The sequence below is a fragment of the Colletotrichum siamense genome (genome assembly GCF_013390195.1).
Source record: "Colletotrichum siamense strain Cg363 chromosome Unknown KSG_Cg363_contig07, whole genome shotgun sequence".
Taxonomy (NCBI): domain Eukaryota; kingdom Fungi; phylum Ascomycota; class Sordariomycetes; order Glomerellales; family Glomerellaceae; genus Colletotrichum; species Colletotrichum siamense.
In genome coordinates this window covers 590,030-610,427 of record NW_023501020.1, presented here as the reverse complement: position 1 = coordinate 610,427, position 20,398 = coordinate 590,030, and the positions used below count along the sequence as shown (strand labels likewise).

At 53.1% G+C, this 20,398-nt stretch overlaps 4 protein-coding genes across 4 annotated transcripts; 3 read left to right on the top strand and 1 right to left on the bottom strand.

The window, feature by feature from the left end:
- Nucleotides 1–3,624: 3,624 nt before the first annotated feature.
- CGCS363_v010507 (uncharacterized protein) lies at nucleotides 3,625–5,238 on the bottom strand (the record flags this gene model as incomplete). Its single annotated transcript, XM_036642356.1, has 1 exon — nucleotides 3,625–5,238. One exon carries the CDS (start codon nucleotides 5,236–5,238, stop codon nucleotides 3,625–3,627), a length of 1,614 nt encoding a protein of 537 aa, XP_036491697.1.
- Nucleotides 5,239–7,599: 2,361 nt separating this feature from the next.
- On the top strand, nucleotides 7,600–9,208 carry sorD-0 (FAD-linked oxidoreductase sorD; the record flags this gene model as incomplete). The annotated part of the gene is made up of 3 exons (XM_036642355.1): nucleotides 7,600–7,850; nucleotides 7,904–8,111; nucleotides 8,207–9,208. The coding sequence occupies 3 exons, from the start codon at nucleotides 7,600–7,602 to the stop codon at nucleotides 9,206–9,208; spliced, it is 1,461 nt and encodes a 486-aa protein (XP_036491695.1).
- Nucleotides 9,209–9,663: 455 nt separating this feature from the next.
- CGCS363_v010505 (uncharacterized protein) lies at nucleotides 9,664–10,098 on the top strand (the record flags this gene model as incomplete). Its single annotated transcript, XM_036642354.1, has 1 exon — nucleotides 9,664–10,098. One exon carries the CDS (start codon nucleotides 9,664–9,666, stop codon nucleotides 10,096–10,098), a length of 435 nt encoding a protein of 144 aa, XP_036491698.1.
- Nucleotides 10,099–16,491: 6,393 nt separating this feature from the next.
- On the top strand, nucleotides 16,492–17,493 carry RPL23B (60S ribosomal protein L23-B; the record flags this gene model as incomplete). Its single annotated transcript, XM_036642353.1, has 5 exons — nucleotides 16,492–16,505; nucleotides 16,868–16,915; nucleotides 17,005–17,251; nucleotides 17,323–17,400; nucleotides 17,461–17,493. 5 exons carry the CDS (start codon nucleotides 16,492–16,494, stop codon nucleotides 17,491–17,493), a joined length of 420 nt encoding a protein of 139 aa, XP_036491650.1.
- Between the last annotated feature and the right edge of the window lie 2,905 nt (nucleotides 17,494–20,398).

Here is a 20,398-nt window from a genome sequence, read left to right as displayed (position 1 = left end):
TCGATCCCGCTTGCAGGGGAGCTCTCCTCTTAGTCAGGCATCTGCCAGCGACCACCCTTGTTGGTGCCTTGGAGGCTCCGAGTCCTCGCGGAACCTGCTCAAAGCAACAAATGAGGCAGTGGTCTCGACGAGGCAGTGGCCCAAAAAAAGCCTCGACGCCCATAGGTTCCAGAAAAGACAGATTACTGATCAGAGGAAGCTCATGGGCTGATCAAGGGCACCAAAGGAGCACATTTCAAACGGCAACCCCAGCCAAAGGCGTTTTTCTGTCATTCTCATTCGCGGAAGCTCCACTTAAAAGCGTTTTCCTAATCGGGAAGGATATATGCGGCAGAGATTGCGGTGTTGGCATTGACACTTTGACAGCGGCCGTAGAGCAGTCATGTCAAGGCAGAGTGTGCCACCCAACTCACCTTTGCCCGGAGTAGCTCTAACGGCCGCTGCTACTCTGTTCTGTGCGCCTTGGATTGTTCATCGAACAATATGTAGCAGCCCAACAGGGGTTTAGCCTCCTTTCTGACGGCGCCTGCGCCTGTTGGAAGCTGGCATGTCATTGCCGTGAGAATACAGGCCCAACGAGCGTTCGTTCCTTGGTCCAAATGCAGGATGCCATATTCAGACATCAAGTTGGAGACAGCCACACCATTCAGTAGACATGGCGGTCAGCAATTTGGCCTACGGCTGTGCCCTCGTCACATCAGATGTGCCTTCGCTGCTTCTCGATGGCGATAATTTGTGATATAATTTGGATCGCTGGTTATCGAGATTTTCTCTGTCGTTGGGGGCCGTGTCTTCACCGTCTCCCCATATCCGTATGGACAAATGCCAGTACAGGTTGGTTGCACAACGCTCGGCACTGTCTGGACTGGGCGTGGCTGGTGTCCGTCAGCCGTGCCCAACGCCTTTTGCTCTCTGTATCCTTCCTCTCCCGTGTTGATGGGAGGTAATTGGACAACTTGCTGTAGACAATACGACTTCGACGTTGCCAGCCGTTAATCGCCTTCTCAAGCCGACCCAGGCCGCATATCCTGTCAGGCGGAACGCAACCCCCTGAAAGTCACGATGATCACGGTTGTGAGCTCAAAGCACGATATATACGAACCCGTGTACTTTCCATCGTTATGCCTAATCGTGTAGCACGGCATGGGATCGAGGGACGACGTAGGTAAGCCACAGTCGGGTCTCGTATCGTCGATGAATGTATGCATCATTAATACCGAATCCAGAGGGAGGTTGCTCACACCGTTTGATCAGACAACAAATCTCTCCGTCGAATTAGCCACCAATACCTTGATTGCGATGTCTCGAAGCCGGTGGCCGACCAAGAATGCATCACCACAGGCCAGGAAGTCGGATGGGGGCAGTGCTCGGCGCACCCATAGATGTATTCGCTCCGCCCGGCATTGTGACAAAATGACGAGACGTCATTGTGAGAATTGAGAGATTCGAGAAGATACCCACGAGCCCAGGACCCAATACATTGCAGATGATGGAGGGGCCGATGGTCATCCACCGTTTGCAATAGAAGACTTGAGGCGCGAGCATACGACTGGGCTCGGTTACCGACAATGCGCGAACGCAGAGCCCATGCAGAAGAACCTCAGAAAGCCGATGGCATCGGTCCTTGATGTTGGCAGAAGTCTGAGAGCTTTTCGCTATTGCTGTTGCCTTTCCCTCGCCGACAAGCACGCAATGGGACACGTCCTGAACAGCCTCTCAATCATGCCTTATTTGAAACATTCTCTAACTTTCGCGGTCAGATTGCAAAGACAGCATCTCACTGCCCTGCCGAACTTCTGGTAGCTAAGGGGTTGCTGGACCATCCTATGACTTGATACTGGTCCTTTCATGCATGCTCTATCGCGTATGGAACGCCATCTCTCGCCCGTTTGCGCCGCAGGCAATGGGAATGCATCCGCTGGCCCGAGAAAGATTGATGTTTCGTTGCCAATTGTTTCCTAAGATCAGGTGCGGGCTGAGCTGGACAGCTTTCTTCGTTAGAGCAGCTATCCACCTGCGGAAAGGGTGTTCTGTGACATGTATGCATGCCGGTGTCGTGCAGGGTAGACAAGACAAGACGACGCCGAAAGTCAACGGGATGACATCCGGTGCAGAATGAAGTCGACATCATCACCGTATTTGAAAGACCGGAGTGGCTTGGCCCGCCGGCTGTATCCTTTTCTGCGTATGCAATGTTGCGTTGTCAAGGCTTTAGATGACAATGTACGGACCGGATTGCTCCCCGTTGCATCGGGATGCGAGTCATTTCTGTTTCCAGCGCAATGCTGCATGGTTCCATCGCGGGCCGGCACCTGGAAACGAGGCGGGATGCGGGTTGTGCATTTAACTTCTTCTCCGGTCAAAATTCTGGCCGATGACACGCCGTAGATCCTTGGGCGTATCCTACGTCGTCTGCAAAAGCAATGTGTGCTGCAGGCGACGAAGACGACGAATAGACGCGAGTTTCAACGCTGCGCGGTGCTGATAGACGAGACAAACGAGCGCTTCTTTGCCGTGCGAGACACTGTCTCCGAGGTCCCTCCAAATGGGTCGTCCCGTAAGAACACGACAGGGAACACGGGTTTTCCGAGCGAGATCTGATAGTACCAGTCGCCATCTTGATGCAGATGTAGGAATTGCGTGACAAAGCTAGAGTTTGACAGGTGTACGTGGAGCGCTCGCGTCCAGAGGTCCTCGAACTTCCGCAAGGCGATCAAGGAACTATGTCGCATCTGGAGTTGTGATGACCGTCCATTTCTTCGCAGAATATGTCTCAAAGGTTCCTAGGCAGCAACGAGCTTTTCCTATAAAGGCGTAGTTGCGGAAGACCGTAGGAAGGCTCGCGAATCGGCGACATCGCATCGAGTTACGGCATGCTTCCGCCATTGCGGTGACGCGAAGCCGATGAGTGATTTTGAATTCGAAGTATTGGTCTAGTCCCTCGGACTTCTGAAACCGCTGGACAGACACATCGTTATCCAGCTTCTCCATGCCGCTGCGAGATAGTAGCTACTGTCATCCCTCCAGCTTTCGGTAACACTGCATAATGCACAGCCAAGTGCGATTCGAGAAGTGGAAGCCCCAGAAAGGTAAGTAGCTGCTTCGTGTTCAACGTCGGGGGTTCGGACAACAGCATCCAGTGTCGGACAAGCGGGGTGTCAACGTGAAGAGCGTGTCGGGCCGTTAGGAGAAACCCCTGGTGAAGAATGTTGCTGTAGTGCTTCCAGACATCTTGCACTACATGAAGACGACCCTTTAGTATCGGCCAAATCGGGTTAATTTGGGTAAGAGCCGCATCTGAGACCGCATCATGGAGCGGTCGATGTCGGTTTCATGCCGGTGATTTCATGCGCGGCCCGTCCGGTTCGGTTCCGGACCCCTTTGATCCTTGGATCTGCGATGTCTGCGTGACCGACCTCCAGGTTCGGGAAGTCGCGTCTCTGGGGTATCTGGGGGAGTACAAGGAAGAAGCTTGCTGCACAATGAGCAGACTGATACTGTGGCTCTCGGTCTTTGTATTCGCCGTCACGCATGTCGGCCGAGAAAAGGCTGAACAGAAGGAGTATGTTACGCTTGTATTGAGAAAACAGTGGTTCGATTTTGGGTATCTGCAATTCGAGTCGATCAGAACTTTCGCTTCTTCCGTGCTGGTCCTGCGGCGGCCTTCCGCTGTAGCTCCTGCTGCAGCTCGTCTCGCTTCCTATTTGCTCTCTCCTGCGAGGTTTCTCGAGTCCTCGCCTGCGGCTTGGATTCGGTCCGATCACGACCTCTATCTTCTGCCTCGGTAGCAGAAGTCTCAGGGTCCTTTGACGCAGGAGCTCTGCCGCCGATGCGACCAAGCCCAGGCTTTTTCAGTGGCTCGGGGGACTTTGAGCGATTCGCGGACCCGCCGATACGACCGAGTACCCCTTTCTTTGGTGAATCGGTATCCTTGGAAGGTTCGGGGGTATTTGAACGTCGCTTTACACCGCCGATCCGTCCGAGTCCAACCTTGGTAGGTTTCGTGTCCTCTGGCTCGGGTTGACGAGGTGGAGAAGAGGGTTCTGCCACTGATGCGGTAGCATCGTCATCAGACTCTGTTTCGGTTTCCGAGCCATCTGGCTTGGGCTCTTCAGGGGCGGGCGGTGGTGAAGGGGTGGGTTGTTGCTTCCTCCCAATGGTTCCTAGGCGAACGGGGTGTCTCTTTGGGTCTTGTGGAGGCACGGGTACACTGTCTGGTATCTGCGAGGTATCCTCATCTTCAGTGCTGTCATCATCGTTTGCCACGTTTGTCGCACGAACGGACCGGTTGCGGTTGGACATGAGATGTGGCGGTGTTGACTGAACCTGGAAATCATCATCATCAACTGGGTCTCTTCCAGTCTCTTTGTCGTCACGTCGAGAATCGTCGGGTTCGGGAGAGTTCCTCTTCTGGCGCTGGCTGGAGTTCGGTCCTACAATTGGGAAAGTCGACGACTCGTTCTTGGTCCACCAGTCATCCAATGATGGGTCCAATGAGGCATCTTGATGTTGGTACTCGAGACCATTTGAACCGAAGACGTGCCGGATCAGGTTGGCGATGTCGGCGTCGTCACCGTCAAGCTGAGCCTTCCAGTCATCGTGGCTGAATGGTGCCAGTCCTTTGACCTTTTCCTCGGCCATCTTCCTCGTTGGCTTCTGCTTGGCCGACAGAACGGTGAACACGTTCTCTAGGCGGGTTCCAGTAGCCTCGAGCTTGTCGAGAAGTTTCATTATGACAGTGTCCTTCTGCTTCATGATTGCGAGGAGCGAGTCAACCTGACGGGTCTTGGCGGAGTTGACCTGGGTCAACGGTATGGTCAACTCGGTTGCAAGCGTCGACTGGGGACACTTTTGCAGGTACATGGGCCAGACCAAAGGCTTCATGTTGTCCAACTCGCATGAAATGTGCATGGTCAAGCCGCCTTCCCCAGCATCTTTCTGGGGGGCGGTTGACAAGTTCAGAGTCGCCTTGTCATGGTCTGGATGGGTGGGGTCAAAGACGGATCTGATTTTGGACAAGAACGCCCGCATGTTCCTGGTGCTCTCCGTGGGATCGATCGTGGTCGAATTGGCGAGGCTGCGCATCAAGATGCCTCTGCGGTCCAGTGATTCGACCCAGATATTGGCCAAGTCGGTTACATGGACGGTGTATTCCGCGGTGGAGAAGGCCGTTGAGACTAGGAGGTTGGGCAGGCCAGCTGCCGGAGGCAGTGGTCTCCATACCGGTGGTGTTGCCATGGTGCCGCCGCCGGTCTGACGGGCCGAAGGAGGGGCTGTGTATGGGTGGTACGCTGGGAATAGACCGAGCGAAGCTTCTGAGGGAATGTCTTTGGAGCAGCGTTGGGTTTCCTGAAGGGGGTCGATGCAGACGAAAGCAGTCAAGGGGGATGAAAGCGATCTATTGCAGCGAGTTGAAGCGTGAACGAGGCTGACGGTACGACTCTGCGGTGTCGTGTGTGACGAATAGGTGCTATTCTGGGCCGTTTCAAAGATTGTAGCTCAAGGAAAGGTGTGGGATGTTGTGTTCAAAAACCAGACGGGCTGGGCGATATAGGTGAGATGAAGTTGGGAAAATGTGGCCAGTAGACCATGTGGCACTCTTTCCCGCCTCGTGGAATCGCGTTGGGGACGGTGATGACACGCGGGCGACTGTTATGGCAGAGAATTTTCCCAGTGTAAGGTGACTGAAGGTTGGCAAGTGCCTAAAATGCGAGTCGGGGAGGTATCACGAAGCGCTTGGCGCGATGTTGTTGCACGTCGAGATACCGCTTCAGGCAGCCACGTACAGTAGGAGGCAGGAGGGCACTGTGCCAGGCGAAAAAGAAAAGAGGGCACGGGTGTGGGCGACATTATTGGCACTGTGAAAAGTCGCGACTGAGGGCTACAATTGGTGAAATCTTGGCTCTGAGGCAGACAAGTGGGGCTTTTGGTCAGCTCATACGGCTGTTCGTACTGTGCCGTCCGCACCTGCGGTGCTCAACGGATGTCTGTAGAGCGTCTCAAGTGCATTACACACGCGCAGTGTAGAGAATCTTGCACCACGCCTCGCGCAGTACGGAAATATTCCGTGCTGCATTTTACCTATCCCACTGCCTCACGTTCAATTAAGCTGTGAGCCATGATCTGACGTGTCTCACAAACCAGTGAACTGTGAGGGGCGGCGCGAGGCGCGGGATGGTCGGTCACCTGACATATCTGGCGCTGATAGTTGAGATAGAGTTCTGAACACAAGCCAGGTTGCCCATTCTTGTCATAAACAATTGAGTTTCGCATTCAGCCGGTGATCATTCAGCCTCCGTCTGCCTCAGCTGATAGTTATTCAGCAACTTCATGTGAATACTGCTTGACTGCATCGTAAAGCTTGTAATGCGTTACTGCTCACCTCAGTGAAGGCCGTCAAGGCCCTCGGAAAGGGTGGCCCAAGCTCCTCGTCTTGGGGGCTAAGTAGGTACGTACCGCCGAGATCCTTATTCAAGTCCAGGCTAGAGCTCTTGGGTAGGGCAGATTTGAAAGAAGGAGCAGGAGCCCTCCAGCTCAGCATTTGTTGGCAAAGTCTAAGCCGCCGAAGCCATCAATTATCGCAATAACTGGTATCGATATTGCACGCCGTCATCCACTCGCCACCTCGAGAACCACAGCCAACATCGAAAAGTGAGACAAACCGTTGCAAAGCTACCACCTGGCCGACGGGCTAGGCCCTGCCAGTCACCCGCCCAAGCCCCTGGAAATCCGCTGCTTCAGGCCTTATGCTGGCTCCCATTGGCTGGAAGCTGGACCGCCATACCTCTGGATGCGTTGATGCGCCACTTTCCCCCCCTCCTCGCACTTCCAACTGCACTCCCAGCACAGGTCTCCATGCTTCGCATGAGAGGCCCTCGACCTGCCAAGATCTCTCTTAGGCCTATTAACTTCATTTGGCATCTTGCAATACCACCCCACCCCCGCCAAACAAGCTTGTTTCTCGATTCTCGCCAACGACGTCCGGCTCCCTGACTGGCTGGCCGCTGGAGATGACTGTCACCATGCTTGCCAGGCACAGACAGCAGGGTGTCCCCCATGGCCCATGACGTCCATAATGAGGAGATTTCGACTTACTCCTTCCTGCTCGGTTCGACAAACCGGTGGCGATATGCCATGCCCCTTGGCGACTACCCATTGGACATGTTCCCCAGCGTGCCACGCAGCATCCTCGCCTCTCCCTTCCTTGGCCGTCAAGGTTAACCTTATGCCCAGCGCAGCAGCGGCAAGCAGTCGGGAAACAGCCACAGCGAAATGGTGGCGCCGCCCACGTTCGATGGGATGATCAACATGGGAAGCTACGGTGACGGAACCCGTGGCCCGCCGCTGCTACCCCAAACATCGGCGCCTGCTGGTCATGCCCAGCGGGCCTGTCATTCCAGGGACATGAACCTTTCTTGACGACGATTCGCTGTTGGGGAAACTGGTTTGGCGGGATACCTGGGGCGACAGCCACATCTCGGATGTATAAACACGACCTATGCTGGAAATCCCACTCCCTCCTTCTGTCGATCCCATCTGGCCGTCTCTATCTCTTTTCTTCGCATTGCCAGTCTTCGCATCTCGAAACTGGGCAACATCATGGGAAATAAGCCCAGCAGCCCGTTGGCAACCTGCCTCGACAAGGTCTGCGACGGCCGATCCTCCTGTGTTGGATACCCAAACGACCCTCTCTACCAGATCAACTGGGTGAAGCCGTACAACCTGGACATCCCTGTCAAGCCCATCGCCGTCACCAAGCCCTCCACCAAGGAGGATGTCGCAGGTTTCGTCAAGTGTGCCGCAGACAACAATGTCAAGGTACAGCCAAAGTCAGGCGGGCATTCATACGCGTGAGTTGGCATACCCGTCGCTGTCTGGCTTCTCTCTGACACGTTCGTCGCAGCAACTTTGGCCTGGGTGGCACTGACGGCGCTCTCGTCATCGACCTTGCCAACATGCAACACTTTTCCATGGACACAGATACCTGGCAAGCGACCATCGGCGGAGGCCACAGGCTGCACGACGTGACCGAGAAGCTGCACGACAACGGCAAGCGTGCAATGTCCCACGGCACATGTCCCGGCGTGGGCATCGGCGGCCATGCAACAATCGTAAGAGACCCCCGCAGATGTCTGTCTGGCTGCATCAGGTGGCCATCAGTCTCACCTTTGCATCTGCGCTGTGCTAATGCAATATGCAACAACAGGGCGGCCTTGGTCCTAGTTCACGAATGTGGGGAAGCTGCCTCGACCACGTTCTCGAGGTTGAAGTCGTCACCGCAGACGGCAAGATCCAGCGCGCAAGCGAGACCCAGAACTCGGATCTGTTCTTCGCTCTCAAGGGCGCCGGCGCCGGCTTCGGCGTCATCACCGAGTTCGTCGTCAAGACCCATCCCGAGCCCGGCGATGTCGTACAATACTCCTACGCCATCACCTTCACCCGCCACCGCGACCTCGCCCCGATTTTCAAGCAATGGCAGGACCTCATCACCGACCCAGAGTTGGATCGCCGCTTCAGTAGCGAGTTTGTCATGCAGGAACTCGGAGTCATCATTTCGGCAACCTTTTACGGCACCGAGGAGGAATTCAAGAAGACGGGCATCCCCGACCGCATTCCAGCTGGGAAGGTCTCTGTTGTAGTGAATGACTGGCTTGGGGACGTTGCGCAAAAGGCCCAGGACGCAGCTCTTTGGCTTAGCGAGGTTCAGTCGCCATTTACGGCGAAGAGCTTGGCCTTTACTCGCGACGACCTTCTTCCCGAGGCGGGCATCCAGGACCTCATGAACTACATTGACGGCGCCGACCGCGGCACCCTGATCTGGTTCCTCATCTTTGACGTCACGGGCGGCGCCATCAACGACATTGCCATGAATGCGACTGCCTATCGCCATCGCGACAAGATCATGTTCTGCCAAGGCTACGGCGTCGGCCTGCCGACGCTCAGCCAAAAGACCAAGGACTTCATGTCAGGCATCGCGTCGACGATCCGAAAGGCAAGCCCGAATGACCTGAGCACGTATGCAGGCTACGTCGACCCGACGCTGGAGGACGCGCAAGAGAAGTACTGGGGTTCCAATCTGCCTGCTCTCCAACGCATCAAGGCCGCGTGGGACCCCAAGGACCTCTTTTCAAATCCCCAGAGCGTGCGGCCCGACGCCAACGCGAAGGATGTCGCGCCTGCGAACAATTCTGAACCCTCATCACCCTAGGAAGAAAGCGGGAGTTTTCGGCGCACAGTTGATTTTTCGGGGCTTGCATTTTCGGTTTTCCTTATATGGGTCATTGGCATTTTGGTAGTCTTTACGTGATACGCATTCAAGCCCGTTCAGTCGATCTGCGACGGCTTCCTTCTCTTCTCGGATACCCGTATCTTCCTCAATGCAGGCATCATTATATCCTTTCAAATTAAATATTCGTGTGGTTTTACGCGTATGATTGCGTTAAAGCGCAGGCATCAATGCGCTTTTGTCCATGGGTCCGTCGGTCAACAACTCCCAGGCACCCGTGGCCACTATCCTGGTCGTCGTCCAGCGGCGCAGGGCTGAGACATGTCAAACCAACAAACACCAACCTCATATCAACGCACTCTCACCGCGTCCCAAAATCGCTTCCAAAACTCACCATCCTCAATCGAGACACCTATAAACGACTCCAATCTTCAAAGATGCCAACCATAGTAAACGGCTACCTCGCCCCCGACCGGCGCTACACCGCCCGAGCGCCTCATCCGCGCCCTCCACCCCCTCCTCCACCCCTCCATCCTCACCCTCCGCGACGTCGTCTGGGCCGCTTACATCATCTACATATCGCGCGTCACATACTTCACCCTGCGGAGCATCGCGTACATTCTCTTCGACGCCGAGGGACGGCGGCGGTGGACGGAGCCGCGGCCGGAGTGGGGACCGCCGCCGGAGGGGTGGACGATGGGGTGGGGGCTGATGGGGAGGTTGTTGAGAGGATTGGTGTGGAGGAGGGTTATGGCTTGGGGGGAGGAGGTGTTTGCGTGGGGGTGCGTTGTGGTTGTGGGTGTGTTTTGTGTGGAGGAGGGGGGGAGGTGGTGGAGGGGGAGATAGGTTGTGGGTTAGGAGGAGTTGGATGAGGGTTGTGATGGGAGTTTGGAACGGTGATTTGCCTTTGCCCTAAAATGAATATCCCGGTCGTTTGGTTCAAAGATTACGTTGATGGGTCCTTGGTCTTGAAGAACATTCTTTCGGCTTTTCCTCGATTGAAGACTCACGTTCATCACCTGCTCGACGTATCGAGTCGCTCCCCATCGCCAAACCACAACGCCCTTGACGATCAGCATATCAATTCTTTCGAACAGCTAGAAAGTTATTCTAAAATACATTGTTTTCTACAGCATGATACCGGAAACCAACTAGAACAAGGCCGAGGCTGCGGCCGAAGCACAGCGAGCAGACCTGGCCGGCGAAGCCCTTCATCCCGCGCTCCCAATACCTCACCCACAACCGCATTTGCATTCGCCTTCGTGAGATTCTCATCATCGCGTTACTGGTGTTTATGATGTGGTGTCAACTCGAAGCCGCCGTCCACTTCTAGGTAGTCGGCAAAGCAGGCGCGGCAGGGTGGATTTCCGCTATGATGAGGGCGACGGCGACGGAATGGACGCCCGTGTTTTGGTGGACGTTTTAGTTGGAGCTTTTTCGATTACTTCCATGACTGTAGAGAGTGTGCTTGGATGGGCGGCCGGGTTGTTGTTACTCAGGAGGTTGATAGGGGGTGAAGGGGGGCTGAGGATGTATAGGGGAGAGGGGAGGTGATAAGGTATGAGGACAGGAGAGCGATATAAGAGTGTCTAAGGGATTGATAAAGCGGTTTTAAGGAGTAGTTGAAGGTCGTTGATGGAGTTTTTCAGTTTCATCACGGATATTTAATTTTTCGACGAATACTTTTGACAACATTATTGCGGGCTCGTCTAAACTGATTTCCGACCAAGAATAATTTGACATAATCGTCAAGCTTACGACATAGCACCAACCAGATAGTCTAAATCATCTTTTCACATGGCCGGAAGCATGCTAAAAGCGAAGAAGATTGATTCTCACAGATGAACAAAACAACGCCCTGCCGCGTCGGGTGACAGCTCGAACCCCAGGGTCGAGGGAGACAAGGCATGGGAACAATTCAAACGGCGATAGCGAGTAACAATCTAAGGCTCCCTCCGCAATCCGCCGTTCTGAATGAGCTTATTCTCGACCAGCTCACCTTCGATCCATACCGGGCTCTTATACTTGCAGCGGAGTCTGAATGGATGCTTGGGAACGGGGAGCACATCATGCACCGTCTCTCATCATCGTTCCTGTTCTCGTCCACGTATTCAGATGCAATACATAGAAGTGATCAGATCTTTGAAATCAGGTTTACTGATGTGAGGCCAGCACCAGGTCGTGGCCCTCCTCTTGTGATTCGATCCCTGCCGCTTGCTGTCTTTGATGAACTCGCGATGAGGATTCCAACAAATTGTTTTGTCTTCGCTTTCAACTCGACTGACGATATCATCTTATATATTTTATATATCTAAGTTAAATAGGATTATGTAGGTGAGTCTGCCCGAATTGGTGGTGATCAGTTCCGAGTTCACGGTCGAGTTCGAACTCCTCTGATTGCCCCGAGAAGAGGGGGAGAAAATGATTATGCGCCGTATCCTATAAGCATACACCAACGCTCGATATATTTGCACGAAGACACATGGAGGGTATGAATGGGGGTGGAAGGCCAGATAACGAGTCTTTCGGAGTAATGAATCCGCAACTTGGCTTTCACGAGCACATTGCTCTTCAACCCACACTGTGACCGAGAGACTGAGCTCCTGTAAATCTGTCGGTCATTGCAAGACCGTTTCATCTCACATTTAAGGCTCTTACACATTGTCGTCTCCCTCCGAGGACTAGCCTTCACGTGTGGAGCTGTTGGCCGGCGCAGGTCCGTCGCAGCCCCACTACGATCCGGGGGGAATTTGCCGCTGCGACGGGACTTGCCAGAGCTTCACTGCAATCCTTTCCCCGCCCAAGGGAGTGTGCCAAAAGTGTGCTAAACTGGAGCTGTCGTTACGTTCCGTGCAGTCAATAACCCTCAGCCTAGGCGCTGTTACAAGGGCTCTAACACACTGGCCAGGAGCATCTTTGCAGTGTGCAGGTTCTCACTGATGACTGAAGTGCAGGCGTCTTGGATAGGTCCTTTTACGCTGACGACCGTACAGATGCAAAGTTGAGAGCATGAGTATGTAAAGATGTGAAAAGGGCACAGCGCCTGACAGCGAAAAGCCAGTATGTGCCTACTAGTGTGTGAACCTACGGTGTTGTGTGTCCTGTGTGGTATAAGCCTGATGACATAGCTGCAAGTAGAAGCCTAGATGTGCCCTGTGAGATTCTGATAAGAGATGGTTGTTTGGGCGAAACTGCATGCTTGGGGTGGGATGAGGTTGGCTCTGCGATGAGGTTGGTTCTACGATGACGGTTCAGGATGGGGTCTGAGGACAGGCGGCGGAGCGATGGGGCCTGAATGGTTCGTCAGTTCGTTGCCATTTACAGCTTTCTCTGTCCTAAATCTTGATTGGGCCGAGTTGCCGTTGCGTTCAAAGCATTAATTACCGTCCCGAGGATATCGTTGATGAGCCTCAGGCGTGTAATAACTGCGGTCGGGTGTGTTACAGGCGCCAAATGTGTATTTTGGCGCCGTTTTTGACGCCCAATCACATTATCCAACGGAGGCAAGTTTGAGCAAATCAGATGCTGCGTAGGCTCCGTTTGCTTACCTACGCAGAAAACTGAGGACAACTGGAGCAGAAGACGGCGCTAAAATACACATTTGTGGGTCATACTTATGGAAACTGTGAACCTTCACTGCAATCTATTCCCCTCCCGAGGGGACGAGTTTGAAGGTGGGGAGCGCTCAGTCGGTGCAGCCTCTCGCTGAAAACTTCTGCCCAAAATCTGCCTTGTCTCGCAGTCTGCCTACCTAGTAAATCATTTTTCCACTTTGATATTCTCGATTCATTGTAATTCGCTCTCCCTTTGAGAGGATAAGTTTGGGTAGCTGAAAGGAAACCTATAGAGATCGAAGCTGGGCGAACTACTAGAGAAATCAAGAGGACATGCCCGTCCCAGGGCATGAGCATGAGCCTGAGGTGTGAAGTACCCTTATACTGTGGCTGGCAGCCAATGCCTCGGGCTGCCTCAGAGGGAAGATGACTAGATTAGAAAATGCGGTCTCCATCAGTTTGGTTGTTTTCCGACTCTCTTGCTTGCTCTCACAATGCAATTAGTTCCTCTTTAAAGGGGACGGGCTTGCAAGACGCGGACCTAAGGTATCGGCCGTCAGTCACCGGTATGGTACCGTTTCCACCTTCGGTCGCTGACGGAAGTGCCAGGCCCGCAGACTGTTCTTCGTTCTTCAGCTGTAGCCTGATCAGCCAAAGCGCATGCATCACGAAGACTTCATTTATGATACTCACAATTTCATCAAATTTACAGATAATTGTGATGTAATCACCACCTACGCCAGACAACGCTCATACGGCGCCTCATTTTAGCAAGTAGATTTGACTCCTGAACACGTAAGCACTATTAGAGTAGTAGCTAAAATGGCGTTGCGTTCAATAAGAGTCGCTCAGTTCACTGCGTTGGAGGGCGTTCAGAGCTTATGAATAGGGTGCTGGGCCTTCTTGGATAATCCAACCACGAACTTTATTGCAGAGTTGGAGAAGCCGCCCTTTTCACTCACCAAATTCGTTCGCCTCAAGACAATAGTGGCATCATCGAATCTTGTGAAATCCACGTGATCGATGCTGCCTCATGAACATCTTTGTAGCAGACAATGACGCACAATTTTAGTTGTTTTGAAGATGTAGGGGAATGTTGGTGACATTTCATTGAACTAGGGGACTCGGTGGCCGTCTCCGACCCGTGCGACTTCTAGCCAAGACCTTCCTTCTGCACTACAATCTTTTCCCCTCCCGAGGGGATGCAATCGGCGCAGTCGGTGTCTTCCGTACTCGCAACAACAAACCTACCAGACATTGAAGGTGCATGATTAATTGAAAAAAAAATTCAGGACCGGTTGTCATGAATGTTGCGGAAGGAGAAAGGGAAATCGAGACACGAGTTACGGCGCGGCCGCTATGTTGGAATCTACGCAAGCGATCGGGATGAAAAATGGAAATTCAGGCTCACTCAGCCTTGGATAACTCGAAATGAGCGGGACTCTTAAATCCGCGGACACCCTGTGTGAATGGGCGGTGTTGGGATTGCATGAGATGTCCAAACGGCCGGGGCTGGAGTCTGATCTGGCGATTACTTGCCGAAAGGCTTGAAGGGAAGCGTGTCGATGAGAGATGCTGACTGAACCGGGAAAGGTCTCGCAACATGAGTTGACTAATGCGCAATATCATTGTAAGGCAGATCATAGTAATGCCACATTTCACTGCAATTAGGGTCTCTGCGAAGAAGAAGGTTCGTTGGGTTGGGGAACGACTAAAAAGCTGGTCATGAGGCTCTGCTTGTGCATGTGCTATGCCCCGTCAGAGTCATACGGCAGTCAACAACGTGCGCCTCCAGGCGGCGACCTGCGGAAGGAACGTTGGGAGGGAAGAAGGGTACTATGGTACCTCTACACTGCAATTCATTCCCTCACCAAGAGGGAAGGCAGAGCTCTCGATCGGTGCAGTCGGTGCTGGCTTCCGGCCAAAAAGTGAGCTCGAGGACCCCAAGCTCCCGCCTGAGCCAAAGGCTCTCCAGCCTTTAGAAGAAAGTGAGGGAATTCAGTAATCAAGGTCAGTGAGACCTCACACTGTGGCAATAACGATTGAAGCATTAAGCTACTAACAAACTGCAAGACTGAGAGCTTCCAGAGGGGAATGAGCCGGAGGGTGTGGAGCTCTCTGTCGGTGCAGCCGGTGCCTCGCGGGTGCCTCAGCGGGTTCTACACTACTGCTAACGGCGGGGGCGGCCGGTTCACTGTATTTTCTTGCCCGGGTGAACTGGACGGAGCTCTCGGTGAGCGCAATCGCCAGCAGCAAACTTACAAGAAATCGAGGCTGAACAAACACTTCGTGAAATAAACAGGAAATGAGTTTCGTAACTATTGGTCGCTGCATCCCGGTCACTGCCTATGCGATGATAGTAATCTGTAGAACGATTGTTGGACTCTTAAAAACCCCAGACTTTGTGACTTGTGTCAGCTTTGGGTAGCTTTAGAGCTTAACTAATTATGGCCTGTCTACGAATGAGGAGAGTGGCCGGGGGGTTCGGGCGAAATGGACGGCTTACAAGTACCATATAGGCAGTAAGGGGGCGAGGTTGCCTGGATTGGAGTTTGTTTCCCGCCCGAATGCCTGTTCGAGGGCGTGATGATGGCTTCCAATATGCCTGGGCTTGTCCCCGCAGTAGTAGGTCTACCTGTTTGGCCCCCAAATCATGGCTTTTTTTTTCACTGCGATTTATTCCCCTCCCGAGGGGATGAGCCTGAGAGTGTGGAGCTCTTGGTCAGTGCAGCCCGTGAGATTCTGAAAGCTGGGTGCGAAATTGCTTATCTAAGCTCACGGGCTTTAGCACCGCGTGTACTCATCGTTTGTCATTTCACTGCAATCTGTTCTCCTTACTAGGTATGGAGGGAGATGTTGGCCCGAGAGGGAGGTGGGGCTCTTCGTCGGTGCAGCCGGTGCTACCTGAAGTTTCGGGTGGAAGAAACCTCTGATTCCATTGATGCAAAACTTGGTTCGGAGTGAACACAGGAACAGCATCTGAAGGGGTCAGCATTTCAGTGGAATTTACTCCTCTCCCAAGGGGATGAGGGGGAGCTTGAGGTGCGCGGCTCTTGGCTGGCAAAGTCTGTGCCTCTCTCCCCGATAACCGACCGAAAAGATACGAGTGGTTGAAATGAAACGAACTGTTGAAGACATGAACCAGCAGTTGCTATAAAGTTGTGGAAAAGAGAAAGGAAAGTAATGCAATGAGATTTTAATTGCGGCCACGACTTTGTCATCTAAGAAACCAGGTGGGTGTTTGGGCGAAAGAGCGTGTCCAAATCCCTAGAGCGGAGAGTGATCTATCCATGACTCATTGCGGTTGACAACTTAGGGGTTATTATGAGGAGTTTTAGCATTGGCATATCCTCATCCTCAACCACCGAAGATTTGAAAAGGTCCTTGTTCACTGCAATTTCTTCTGCCCCCGAGGGCAGTCTGACCGTGTGGAGCATTCGGTCGGTGCAGCCGGTGTCCTCCCGCCGAATGTGAAAGTGAGCGCGACGACCCCACCTTCCCGGCTGAGCCGTGCACGTCCCATCAGCAATCTTATCTCCACGTGACGCTCGCTTCTGTGAATTTTGGTAGGGTTTGGTGACCCCACGGGCGAAAAAACAATCTCAGTAGAGGGAAAATTTCCAGCTGCAGCACGACTCCAATTCGACCCGACGCCCATCCATCCTTTCACGAGCCACCCGTTGTTGAACTCGACACCCCCCAACCGACACAATGGCCAAACTCTCGTAAGTCGACACTGCTGCTCTCGAACCACCGACTCTGCATTTTTCGGCGCCGTCGTTTTCCCCCGGGGAAGCGGCGTGAGGTACTCGGCGATCCAGGCGGGCGGACGAAGCAACGATACGACATGCAACCACTACGCAGGGAAAGAGGAGGGCATCACCGACTTTGGGTCTCGATTGGCAGGGCAAACGTGGAGGAAAATTTTTCAGGGACTCGACTGCGACGGAATCACGAATGCGACATCTGAACTTGGAGACAAATATATCCTGCGATCCGCCCGCCGACCGCCGAGACCGAATGCCGCGAATGTCGAAGGAGGACTCAACCGACCTTGAACGCAGGAATGCTGACTGGAGTTCTACAGCCGTGGTGCCCCTGGTGGCAAGCTTAAGATGACCCTCGGTCTTCCCGTGTACGAACTCCCACCTCCCACGCGTCCTGTTCTGTCTTGAAGATGGCGGGGCGCGCGTCCGGAGAACGAAAGACTGACTTGGTGCACAGCGGTGCCGTCATGAACTGCGCGGACAACTCGGGTGCTCGCAACCTGTACATCATCTCCGTCAAGGGTATCGGTGCCCGCCTCAACAGACTGCCTGCCGGTGGTGTCGGTGACATGGTCATGGCCACCGTCAAGAAGGGCAAGCCTGAGCTCCGCAAGAAGGTCCACCCCGCCGTCATCGTCCGCCAGTCCAAGCCCTGGAAGCGCTTCGACGGTGTCTTCCTGTACTTCGAGGACAACGCTGGTGTCGTAAGTACTCCCGTCTACTGCTGCGGCAGTGCTGGCGGAAGACACGAACACGGCTAACAACGCCATCACAGATCGTCAACCCCAAGGGTGAGATGAAGGGCTCTGCCATCACCGGCCCCGTCGGAAAGGAGGCGGCCGAGCTTTGGCCCGTAAGTCACGTCCCCATGCACCCGTCAAGGTCACAACCCCGCTGACATGTGTCTCAACAGCGTATTGCCTCCAACTCCGGTGTCGTTATGTAAGGGAAGTTTTTTCAAGCATAAAAAAGGGCGAAAAGGACGACGTTATGGCTACGGATTAGGTCAACCGGTGCGAACCACCATGGGAAAACAAATGATTTTTACCCACCCCTGCCTTTTTGTTCCCCCTCCCGTCGCGGCGTACACCACACATACCACTCCCGACTATGGGGAAGATTAGGTCAATGAATGAAGAAAGAGGGTTGATGGGCCTGGTTTTTCTATTTTTGTTTCCTCGCTGGGCTCTGCATTTCGGCTGTGGCGTGTACAGGGAAAGAAATTCATACCAGGCATTTCGCATACAGGAGAGATACAAAAATCCGATTCTTTGCGCACGTTACATATGCTTTCTCATGTTGACTGAGTGTGAGGAGACGTGGAGTTTGGCGCCGGGTAGCCTTGGCGTGATCCCTCCGGGGGAGGTTAAAAACGCAGTGAAAAAAGACATGCAAGCGCCCCTCCAACATGTAGGTCAGGTGTCGTCTTATCCTGTCACGCCACCATGTCATGCAGCTCCAGCCTCGTCGAAAGCACACAATTGGATGTCATGAACAGGCCAGCAGCATTGGTACATGCTTGATTGACGCTCGAGGGGAGTTCGCAACCGTAAATCTAGTCTAACAGGGTGCCTCCGAGGGCGTCGTACTAAGGCAGCGTTGAGGTGGTGGCTGAACTGCGACCAAATGCTCTAATCAGAGCTTTTACTCTTGAGATCGCACGATAATCTAAGATGTCCGACCGGGAAATAGCCATGCGTTTCTGAACGAGCAAAGCCTGCAGAGGTGATCAAAATGCAGTGAAATTGTCCTGATTGGCCTCACGTAACTGTCTTGGCGTTGATGCAAGTGCACCTACACCTAGGTAGGGCTGATTTCAACAACCCAAGAGTTGAACCAGCCAGTCAGATGAGTGAGATCAGCCCCCTCCCTTGGAAGACCCTTTGCAGGCTTATATTCGGTCCTCGTACGGCTTCGCGACTGTCATGAGCAGCTCTGCTGTCGCTTATGGGCTAGGATTGCGGGCCGCCTGCCTGCAGCTGTTCCGACGGTTCCCCGGCCCCGGTTCGGCGTCCTCCGAGAAGCCGGCACGCTCACGGCTTCCGCCAAAAGCCACCCGATGAGATACATTTACTCTTGGTTCACAGGAGCTTCTCATAAGATAATGGATTGGGTTTAATTGCATTAATGTATCCTACAGAGCCGGCCTCTGCAACTTGATCAGCAAGTTAGTCGATATCCTCTCTTGTGGCTTCGCTCTCGCGGATCTCTTGTTCAAATAGGACACTTCTCAGCATCATGTGCTATGAACCAAGCGCAATTTCGTTGTCTGTAGCAGTGGCTTAGATGTCCAATCGTACACTTGCCCCAAACCGACTAAGGTAGACGCCGGTTGAGGCGCGAGCTTGTCTTCTCAATAGGTGATGCCGACATGCATGTGTGCCTAACATTCGAATACGTCCCTGATGTTCAAGCCAGATGATGGACACGAGAATCACATCCCTTGCGTATTCTCTGTCGTAATAATTGCTGTATTAACCCAGTGGTATCTGGGTCACAATGGATGGATAGACTTCGCAACGAGCAAGTAGTTCGATACAATCTTGGTGAGAGAAGCTTCTCAACCACTGACCACTCGAAGTATTTATACCTCTTCGATCTAAGGTCCCCGTCATGCATGCGCTTGCGAGCTCACGAAAACGGACAAAAGGAAGAGTAAGCTTGGCTGCAATTTCTCAATGATGTTGATTGGAAGTGAAACGGAGCATTCTCGATGTTCTAACCCAGCTCGACATATTAGAGACATCCAAAAGCCTAGTCTCCCAAGTGCGAGGGGCCGTGGTAAACAAGCCAACCATTCATCTTTGCTTGTTGCGGTCAACCAACTGAATACCTAGCAGACGACAGTGTAGAGAAACATCAATACTTGGGCCAGGTGAGCACGACATCCATTGGTACGAAGCAGCGCATATGCCATGGATACTGAAACCTAAATGTATCATTCGCACACGTCTTTCGACTCCATTTGCCTTGGGGGGTTGGAAATAAATCTATGAGATGGGTAGATATAAATACCTTTTGACAGGGCGCCGTTTCTGACGCCCCTTCCAGCTGAACATTATGTGTCTGCTATGCCCTGGGTTCCTGAACCTAGCTTAAGCGTGCTCATTAGACTTGAAAGAGCGTTGTTGATGGACGGGATCGTATCAGCAAAGGAATCTCATGCCTGGCACCAGTCTGGGGTAAGTGTACATATATAGTGCGTCTCCAAAGGCTTGCTTAATTTCCTCAAGCAATAACGCTGAGGGTACAATCTAGTGAACATTTAAATCATCCGGAAAGAACGTAATTCTACAATTACCAACTCCTAGGTCTGGTTTTGAGGACATATGGAATACAAGACGAGGAAGGTACCGTTGAATAGGATGTACACCCAACCGACGAGAAGACCGAGAAGCGACGCCGAAGAGGCACATCATTTGGTGATCGTGGTGATGCTTGGACGAGCTAATTATGGCTTGGTAGTGTATTTCTTGTATACCTGTTCATGTCAAAAGTCGCACCGAGCACTGCATTGGTTTGCGTCCTGCGTTGCTCTTCCAAGTGAACATTGACATGTATCACAATTATGGCGCGAGGCTGATTCTCATCTCAATAAGTTCCAACAGCTCGTCAAGGCTTGAGCCTAGACTGGTTACCAACTCCGTTGTGAATGCTTCCACGTTGCCCAGTGTCTTCGCCCCGGCTGAGGGCTCATGGTTGCGTCCCTGTGGGCGTATAAAGCAATTCTGCGTCAGCCATTTCAAGAATTCCACAAAGGAACAATGCAATTGGCTGATCCGGGGCCTTTTCAGAAATATAAACGCCACTGTTTCTTTCTCTATTTCAGTTATCGACGGAGAGTGACCCCA